Source organism: Abrus precatorius, unplaced genomic scaffold (genome assembly GCF_003935025.1).
Source record: "Abrus precatorius isolate BTA unplaced genomic scaffold, Abrus_2018 Scaffold8, whole genome shotgun sequence".
Taxonomy (NCBI): domain Eukaryota; kingdom Viridiplantae; phylum Streptophyta; class Magnoliopsida; order Fabales; family Fabaceae; genus Abrus; species Abrus precatorius.
In genome coordinates, this window is record NW_020874428.1 from 24,708,951 (window position 1) to 24,718,584 (window position 9,634).

Sequence of the window (9,634 nt, forward strand, 5' to 3'; positions counted from 1 at the left end):
ACCTATTCCCCCAAAAATTGGTCACTCGTCAAGAATTTCTCAATTGAAAATGGGTTATAATGATTTCAGTGGTTCCATTCCCCTAGCAATAGGTTCGCTTAGAAGTCTAAGCCACCTTCACATTGCCAGTTGTAAGCTAAATGGATCAATTCCTGGTTCCATAGCGAAATTGACCAACTTGTCATATCTAGATTGTCATATCTAGATTTATCTGACAACCAACTTAGAGGTTATATTCCTCAAGAGATTGGGAAGTTGAGTAACTTGAAACATCTGAATTTGAGTGTAAACTATCTACTTTCTGGCTCCATTCCTACAACAATTGGAATGCTCACAAATCTTGTTGAACTTGATTTATCAAGTAACAATCTCACTGGTGCTATTCCTTCAATTGGGAACTTGAGAAATTTAGAAGTACTTATCCTACTTAACAACCCTCTCTCTGGTCCTATTCCTGAGGAGTTTGGAAGACTCCATTCTCTCACAGTACTTAAATTGTTACTCAATGATTTGTCCGGGCCAATCCCATCTTCCATAGGAGACCTGTCCAATTTGAGATCACTTATACTTTTTGCTAATAAACTTAATGGATCCATTCCTTCCACCCTTGGAAACTTAACAAAACTCACCAAATTGGCCCTACATATGAACCAACTTTCCGGATCAATTCCTGTTTCCTTAGGAAACTTGGTCAATCTACAACAGCTTAACCTTGGATCAAACCATCTTTCTGGACCTATTCCTTCCACCCTTGGAAATTTGGCAAAGCTCACCCACCTAATTCTTCTTGACAACAACCTTAATGGTACTATACCACCAGCAATGAATAACCATACTGAACTCGTAAGCTTACAACTGGGTTCCAATGATTTTACTGGCCATTTGCCACAGCACATTTGCCTTGGTGGGTCACTTACACATTTTTCTGCTAATAATAACCATTTCACTGGTCCAATTCCAACAAGCTTAAAGAATTGTTCCTCCCTTCTTAGACTCAACCTAGCAAAAAACCAATTGAGTGGAAATATATTAGATGAGTTGGGTGTATATCCACATTTGGATTCCATTGATCTAAGCAGCAATAATTTTTGTGGCCACCTTTCACCAAATTGGGCGAAGTGCCATAGTCTCACAAGCCTTACAATGTCCAACAACAATTTATCCGGTGGCATACCCCCAGAGCTAGGGCAAGCACCCAAATTACAACGACTTCAACTCTCTTCAAATAATCTAAATGGAAAAATTCCAAAAGAACTTGGTAACTTGACATTGTATGTACTTCTCTTAAGTGACAATGAACTTTCTGGGTACATTCCCAAAGAAATTGGATCTTTGCTAGGCCTTGAGCGTCTGGAGCTTGCAGCAAACAATTTAGTTGGCCCAATTCCAAGCCAGCTCGGAGACTTGGTCAAATTGTGGAACTTAAACTTGAGCAATAATAGATTCTCAGATGCCATTCCCTCTGAATTAAACAAATTGCGGTCTCTTCAAATTCTTGATTTTAGTGGCAATTTGTTAAATGGGACAATACCAGAATCACTTGGAATGTTGCAAAGATTGGAAAACTTGAACCTCTCCCATAATCATCTCTCTGGCACCATTCCATCTAACTTTAAGAATATCTTGAGCTTGACAACTGTTGATGTATCTGACAACCAATTAGAGGGTCCAATTCCTGATATTCCAGCCTTTCTTAATGCTCCATTTGAAGCATTGAAAAACAATAAAGGCTTGTGTGGTAATGCCAAGTGCTTGGAGCCTTGCAAAGAGTTGAGTCACCAACATCATGGAAAAAAGAGAAGTGTCAAGATATTGGCACTATCCTTGACATTGAGTGCTCTATTTCTAGTACTGGTTGTGGTTGGAGTTTCTTTATGTATTTATTGTCAAGGAGAAAGAAAATCAGAAAAGGAGGTCACAAGAGAACAAAAAACTCAAGATTATTTTTCCATATGGGGTTATGATGGAAAAATAGTGTATGAAAATATCATTGAAGCCACAGAGGAGTTTGATGATAAATATCTCATTGGAGAAGGAGGGTCTGGAGCAGTTTACAAGGCTACCTTACCCTCTGGTCAGGTTGTTGCTGTGAAAAAACTTCATGCTGAGGTTGATACAGAAATGCTCAATTTAAAAGCTTTTACAAGTGAGGTTAGAGCCTTGACAGATATCAGACATCGTAACATTGTCAAGTTAAAAGGATTTTGTTCACATCCTCGCTTCTCTTTTCTAGTTTATGAGTTTCTTGAAGGGGGAAGCTTGGAGAAAGTACTAAATGATGATGCACAAGCAAAATTGTTTGATTGGAATAAGAGGGTGAACGTAGTTAAAGGTGTTGCAAGTGCTCTATATCATATGCATCACGGTTGCTCTCCTCCTATAGTTCATCGTGACATATCAAGCAAGAATGTTCTTATAGACTTGGAATATGAAGCTCGCATCTCTGACTTTGGAACTGCTAAGATTCTCAATACTGATTCACACAATTTAACCTCTTTTGCAGGCACATATGGGTATGCTGCTCCAGGTTAGGCACTTCTTTTTGCTCTTAAGAAATCTTACTCTTGATACAAGAAACTTTGCTACTAGATGAGTAATGTGATTTTCATGTTTTAATTTATTGTAGAGCTTGCTTATACTATGAAAACGAATGAGAAATGTGATGTGTTTAGCTTTGGTGTGGTTTCTTTGGAAATAATCATGGGAAAGCACCCACGAGATCTCATTTCTTTGTTGTTTTCATCGTCTACAACGCCATCAGCATCTAATTTGTTATTGAAGGACATGTTGGATGAACGACTTCGTGACCCAGTGAATAGAATTGTTCAAGATGTGATTTTAGTCGCAAAAATAGCATTTGCTTGTTTGAGTGAAACTCCACATTCTCGTCCTACCATGGAACAGGTGTATAGGGAATTTGTGATGCCAAAATCGCCTGTAGTTGATCCTTTTCCCATGATCACAATTGGTCAATTCCTAAATAATTGAATTTGGTTTTATCTTGTGTTGAATCTACCATCTTCTAAGACAATTTAAGTTCATTTATGTATAAATTATTGAGGTGCATTGGAATAAGGGGAGTATGAATCATTGTAATTGAATTACTAAGAATTGTAAAGTGAATGTTGTACCTCACTAGGTATGTTTGTACTCGTTGCATTTATAAAAATGTGTTTTATTTGATGTACCTGTGAGGCTTAGCATGTAAACCTTGACTTTCATAATGTTTTCCCAACGACCATTCACATTTTCTACATTCTTTCTTTTCCCTCATTCCATTGTAAACTCTACTGTACTCAAGAGAGGAAGCTTCTTCATAATTCCTTAATTTTAATTTTTAAAATTCAAATATTTTATTTTTTATATAATACCTTTTTCCATAATTATAATCCAAATGTTTATTATCCCTATACTCATTTCAAATCCATATCAAACCTGAGATAAAATAGAAAGAAATGGAATCGATGGTACGCAAGGCTGAATGAATGAATAATAATAGATCACATCATGAAATTAATCTGTTTATAATATAAATTTGAGTCTTTATTTATTTATTTTTTAAAAAGAATGAGTTTAGAAGCTATTTCCATTTTCATTACATTTATTCTGCATTTAGAACTATTTTTAATATTAATTTTTATTTCTTTCAAATATTATTTTTTAATTTAATTTCAATTTCAATTTCAATTTCAATTTCAATTTCAATTTAATTTAATTTAAAATCTTGACACACTATATCAAATTAAAGATACATTCATCTTTTGGAAAAACTAAGATAATTATAATCCTAATTAATCTTAATTTAAATTTGGTTTTTAATTTTTAACAAGTCATGTCATTATAAATCAATCATCTTGATTTTAATAATTTATTTTTATATTTTTTTCTTAATTTTTAAATTTTTACTTCATTGATTTGGTTTGACTTAATACAAAAAAATTTATTATTCTCTTTAAACTTTTTTTTTTTAATTTAAACACCCGTATAATTTCCAAGAAACTTAAAAATGGGTCTCAACCATATATTGTAATTGGACTTCCAAAGATACAAGTTCACCATGTGATGCTGAATGAACTTATTATTACAAACATACCTCCAACCTAGCAAAGTTCAATGCCTCAACACCTCAAATATATCTTATTTTTGTGACAGTTCAACACCAGAAGAGTAAGTAACACGTTAATATTACATCCAAAAAACCAGCAAATGCAAACACACTCAAATGATAACAGCGTTCAGAGTAATTTCTAAGGTTACAGCACTACAATAGGACTGGTTACTCTGTGCTTGCCATCTGTCCAAGAAAAGTTCCCAAACAGAGGAAAACCACGAGTAGTCACACTCGTTGCTTGGAGAATAACTTGAAACCTCTTCTTCTCTCCACTTCTCTTAAAACTCAACGAACTTGGGAGAACAACAACCTTAATTCCCTTTGGGCCGTGAGTATTCACAACGTAAGTGCTTGGAGGCCCAACATTTGTAACTGTTCGAGTAACATTTACAATGTTTGACCCGGGATGATGCACAGTAATTGAAGGATAATTAAAATCCTCAATTTTGAAAGACTTAGGACAAGTGTAAGATAATTTCAAATTAGCAAACAACTTGAGTAAAGCTTGGTCGTAACCAGAAGCACATAAGAAGTTCGAGTAATCGTTTGTGCTTAAATCATAAACAAGCCCAGGGTCAATTGCAAGGTTAGGCTGAATATGTCCAGCACCATATTCGAATGGAGTTGCTACCTTATCAAATGCATCCTGAATTGGTCGATTCGTGTTATCTAATGTTGTAGCTGAAATCAAGAGCATAGTTGTTAAACAAGTCACAAATTAATGCTTTTCCTAAATATAACATTTTATATTTTACATACATGAATTTATATTTAATTTTTCAAGTGACGTTTATTTATAGTATTCTTATTATGAATATATGAGGTATTATTTTCATAATGTAATGTACCAGTAGTCATAATGGCTGATTTGATAGCTGCGGGGCTCCAATTAGGATGAAGTGTTTTGATAAGCCCAGCAATGCCAGCAACATGTGGGCATGCCATAGATGTTCCTTGTTGCACATTGAAAAGAATCCTACGTTTATCCGATGCTAGATTAGATGGACCCGCGGCTTGTGTATAAGCAGCAATTACGTTCACACCAGGAGCAGTTATGTCAGGCTGAAAAAACAAACAAAGTACCTTAATTAACGACATATTAATTCAATTCTAGTCTAGTAATTACTTGTAAGGACAATTCATATAGTCATGCATGTAGGTATAACAAAATATAGACCTTTAATATCAATGGTTGCACGGCACTAGGTCCCCTAGACGAGAATCCAGCTATAATTGGAGCGGGTTTTACTCCAATGTATGTTTTTGCAGAAGTCAAATAAGCCACAATCTGCCTGCATGCATTATAATTATAAATATTTCACTTGCTACTAGTATTAATTAAATGTGACATTTAAAGGGTATAATTAATTAAGATAATATATGAAGATTACTTGCTGGAGTTTCCGTGGGAACCTCCTTGATCTTCATAACCAGTCCCACTGATACTTGCAGCGGGTAAAATATGAGGCTCAGCTAAAAGGGTATTTCCACTTTGCTTGTCATTTTCCACAAACACTGCCACTGCGCCAGCAAGAGCACCTTGTTGTCCTTCACTAACTGATGTTATTTTATCACTTCGACGGCAAACTAGTATTTTTCCCCTTACTTTAGTAGGATCAAGAGTTCCAGGCTTGCAAAGACGACTGTAGTAATTACACACACATATATAATGAGACAAGAAGCACATATTTAATAGATACTGTATAAACATTTGAATCAAGCTTGGAAAATCAAATTTTTGCTTACGCATCATTAATTGACGCATTAGGAAGTCTAGCGTTCACAGAAGTAATCATAGGATAGAACTTCCGTGATGATGATGGCAAGCCTCTATTAAGACTGGCACCCTGATATACAGTCCAATTAGGTTAATATAAAAGTAAATATAGATTTATAATTATTTCAACATGAATTGAAACACTTTTTAAAATCACAAGAGTAACATATGAACTCTGATTAAAATGAGATCCGAAATAATTATTTTCAAGTAAAAAAAATAGAAAGATGATACCTTAAGGTATTGCTTGTTACCAAGAGAAATGTTGCTGAGAAAATCTCTGTCCATGGTACTAGCAGCGACAGTGAAAATCCAGGGAGCAACGTTTGTGACACTTCTTGGGGAAGGTCCTTCGTTGCCACCAGAGCAAACAACAACAATGTTTCGAGCAATAGCATGGAAGGCCCCAATGGAAATGCCATCAGTGAACAAAGCTTCAACATAGGGAGTGGAAGCACCAACAGAGGCAGAGATGACATCGACACCATCATTAATAGCATAATCGAACGCTTCTAGAATGTCTGCTTCTTGGCAACCACCTGCATCCATCTTATGCCAACACACCTTGTAGGCTACAACACGAGCCCTCGGAGATCCTCCCTTAGCAGTGCCGTTACCGTTGCCAAACACGTCTGCACCAGGAGCGAAATTCCCACCAGCCGTTGACAAAGTGTGGGTTCCGTGACCCACAACGTCACGTGCTGTGCGCTCCGTTGCCTTAAGCTTGCTAACTTCGGCCTCATGATTTTTGCCGAAGATTCTTGCTCCAATCAGCTTCCTTGAACAAATAACCAATCATCATTAGCATAATGTCGTTTAAAAGCAGTGAAATTTGTTATAAGTAGAAATAGCTTAACTGAGTTTACGAATTGAAGTAAAGAAGAAGAATACCGGTTACAAAAATGTTTCTTTGCAGCGCTAAATTGGTCAATCTCGCAAACACCTTTCCCCTGCCACTTGGAGGGGACTGGTCCGTATCCTTTGTCGTTGAAACTCGGGTGTTCCGGCCAAACGCCTGTTCAAGAAGAAGCTTAACAATTATCGATATAATTATATATATACAACAACAAAATATGTAATAGGATGGAATTTTAATTTTTAATTTATGAATCTAATTGAAATATATTAAAAGTGTGAAATTATTTAATTATAAATTATCGAATAATTAATTTTTTTAATATTTATAACAATTATTTAAAAATTCTATTTATGAAATATTTTAGTTATTTAATAGTGTAAATTTTTATATTAATAATCTAAGTAAAATTTATTAATTATAGTGTTCTAAATGACAGTTTTCCTTGGCATTGTCTAGTCTTCAAGGAAAACAAATATATTATTTAAACAATTAAAAGTTAACACCATATATATAATATTAATGTACTTTTTTAGTTTTTTTTTCTATATTTATATATCTTAAAAATACATTAAAAAATAAAACAATAATTATCTCCAAAGTTATTTGAAAAAATGTGTAAAGAAATTATTATGTCGTCGTGTCCAATTGAAATGAAAGTGGAGCTGAGCGATGGTTAACTAATGCAAGTTAAGCTTAAAAAATACAAAATAATTCGTTCAAACCTATTTCTTTGCTGGTAATAAACTCATCTAAGTGACCTACTTTAAGATTTTTTTTTCAAAAATGTTTATTTTAACATATATTAAAGATAAAATATTACATTAAAAATATTTTTTTAAAATATTAAAATTTAAAACATCAATATTTATCAACTAAATTTGGAACAAAAAAAAAAAAGAAAGAATCAAAACATTTCATTTAACAAGATTAAAATAAATATTTTAAAAGTCTCAAGTATTTACAATATTCTACATAATCTCTTAATTATTTACATATCATTAAGAAGGATTTTTATTTTTAATTGTAATGGCCTCTTTTTCATCATCGTCTTTATTATTATAATTTAGAATAAAGTATTAATTATATTAACAAATTCTAATGTAAAATAAATTAATAATTTTAATTTTATAAATAATAAAATTAAAATGAATATTACCTAAAAAAATATTTAATTATATAAATAAATAAAAATGTAGGCAGCCCGCAGTCTAGTTCATCCCGAGTTGCATGTATTTAGACTTAAATAAGTTAGGTAAAAAAAATTTAATTTTATTCAAAATTTCAATTATAATGCTCAAATTCTCATATTTTTTTGCATGTATATTCCAACCATCCCATTAAATAGGCCATTTTGGTGACTCAAAATGAAAGTAATGAAAAGATTGATGTTGAATCAAAAGAGAAAAGTCTCGAAATAAGTAGTGGTTTCTTTATTAAAATTTAATCGATAATAGTTAAATAAAGTTTTTTTTATGAGTTATATATTTTATGTAATGTTTTTTACGATATCTTGGAACACCCTTTTTAAAATATTTTCATTCAATCATTGTCATTTACTTTGTCTTATAATTTTTTCGTTTTTATCTTTCAAACATTAAATACATTTATTTTAGAAAATTAATTTCTCTTTCCATAAATCCATCGAGCGCATTTCATTTGCGTCCTACGTGTTTATTTCATGCCTCTGGCTCTGAGTGATTAGGAAGTCCTCATTCATAGATACATGATTACGAAGCATTAACCAAGCATTAGCATACCTGTATCAATATTAGCGATGATTATATTTTCACCATATTTTGCCTTCCTCCAAGCAGAATTTGCTGGAATTCTTCCGTTTTTTTCCAGTCCAAGAAAATCCCATGATCTGGTAGTGTGCAATTTATACTCTTTGCTCAAGAAAACAGAAATTACATTCGGGTTTTCTGTACAAATGAAAACACATAATATATTGTATCAATTTATGGTTCAATATGAGTAGAAAATCATGGGCATGGTAATAATCTTTGCTCACTTGCTATCTCTGATGCTTCTTCCTCTTCAAGTAAGGCAGCAAAGCCATTTATGTGCTTATTATATGAGTACATAATTGCTTCCTTAGCCTTCTCATGACTATTAATCAAACATTATATACACATTTAGTTAACACATCCCAATAATATTTAACATATATAATTTTGTAGTTGCTATACCTTCCTAAGACTGAACCCAGTAAGTCATAATGGGAATTTGTGGCAGTTTCAAGATCACTAGGCAAAGGGTGTGTCCCATGAGAATGTCCTCCCAAGTACACAACATAGGTCTGAAATAGAGGATCAAATCAAGGAATTGGTGAAATGTTTCATGGTACATAAACAAACAAAATATAAATTTGGAAACTCTGAAAGTTAGAACTTGGAAGAGACGGGAGTGAAGAAGCAAAGCTTTCTTGCCTTTCTAAGGGCATTGGTGGGTTGCTGTAAGAAAGTGCAGAGAATTAATGCTGACAGAAGAAGTTGTTTGAAGATGCAGAATGTCATCTTATATCTTCAACTGGTGTGTTCTGGAGTGCCTGACATGGGGCTTCTTCTTCTGCTTATATATAACTGTTTTCACTGCTTTCTGAGGGCGAATATGATTCTTATTGTAGGAACTATTTTCTTTCCATAAATCATATTAAGTTTAATTTAAATGCACTTATCAATTAATCATCAATTGTCATATATTTGAAATTGATGACTTTTAGTATATTTGCTTTAAAAGTTATATCTAAAGCGTTATTCAATTAGTTGAATGGGTAAAAGTTTTAGCATTAATAATGTAAGCATTTTAACATTTAAGTGATACATGAGTCCATTACAATGTTTTAGTTATTATATATATTTAAAATTGGATTAACAGTTAAGGCTTT

At 33.1% G+C, this 9,634-nt stretch overlaps 2 protein-coding genes across 2 annotated transcripts; one reads left to right on the forward strand and one right to left on the reverse strand.

The window, feature by feature from the left end:
• Nucleotides 1–30: 30 nt before the first annotated feature.
• Nucleotides 31–3,014, forward strand: LOC113845958 (MDIS1-interacting receptor like kinase 2-like). The gene is made up of 2 exons (XM_027473712.1): nucleotides 31–2,527; nucleotides 2,627–3,014. The coding sequence occupies exons 1-2, from the start codon at nucleotides 328–330 to the stop codon at nucleotides 2,986–2,988; spliced, it is 2,562 nt and encodes an 853-aa protein (XP_027329513.1). The 5' UTR covers nucleotides 31–327; the 3' UTR covers nucleotides 2,989–3,014.
• Nucleotides 3,015–4,009: 995 nt separating this feature from the next.
• Nucleotides 4,010–9,293, reverse strand: LOC113845959 (subtilisin-like protease Glyma18g48580). The gene is made up of 11 exons (XM_027473713.1): nucleotides 9,177–9,293; nucleotides 8,937–9,046; nucleotides 8,759–8,856; nucleotides 8,505–8,669; nucleotides 6,780–6,903; nucleotides 6,123–6,666; nucleotides 5,858–5,958; nucleotides 5,503–5,754; nucleotides 5,289–5,403; nucleotides 4,960–5,173; nucleotides 4,010–4,792 (listed from the first exon to the last, which is right to left on the reverse strand). The coding sequence occupies exons 1-11, from the start codon at nucleotides 9,261–9,263 to the stop codon at nucleotides 4,254–4,256; spliced, it is 2,349 nt and encodes a 782-aa protein (XP_027329514.1). The 5' UTR covers nucleotides 9,264–9,293; the 3' UTR covers nucleotides 4,010–4,253.
• Between the last annotated feature and the right edge of the window lie 341 nt (nucleotides 9,294–9,634).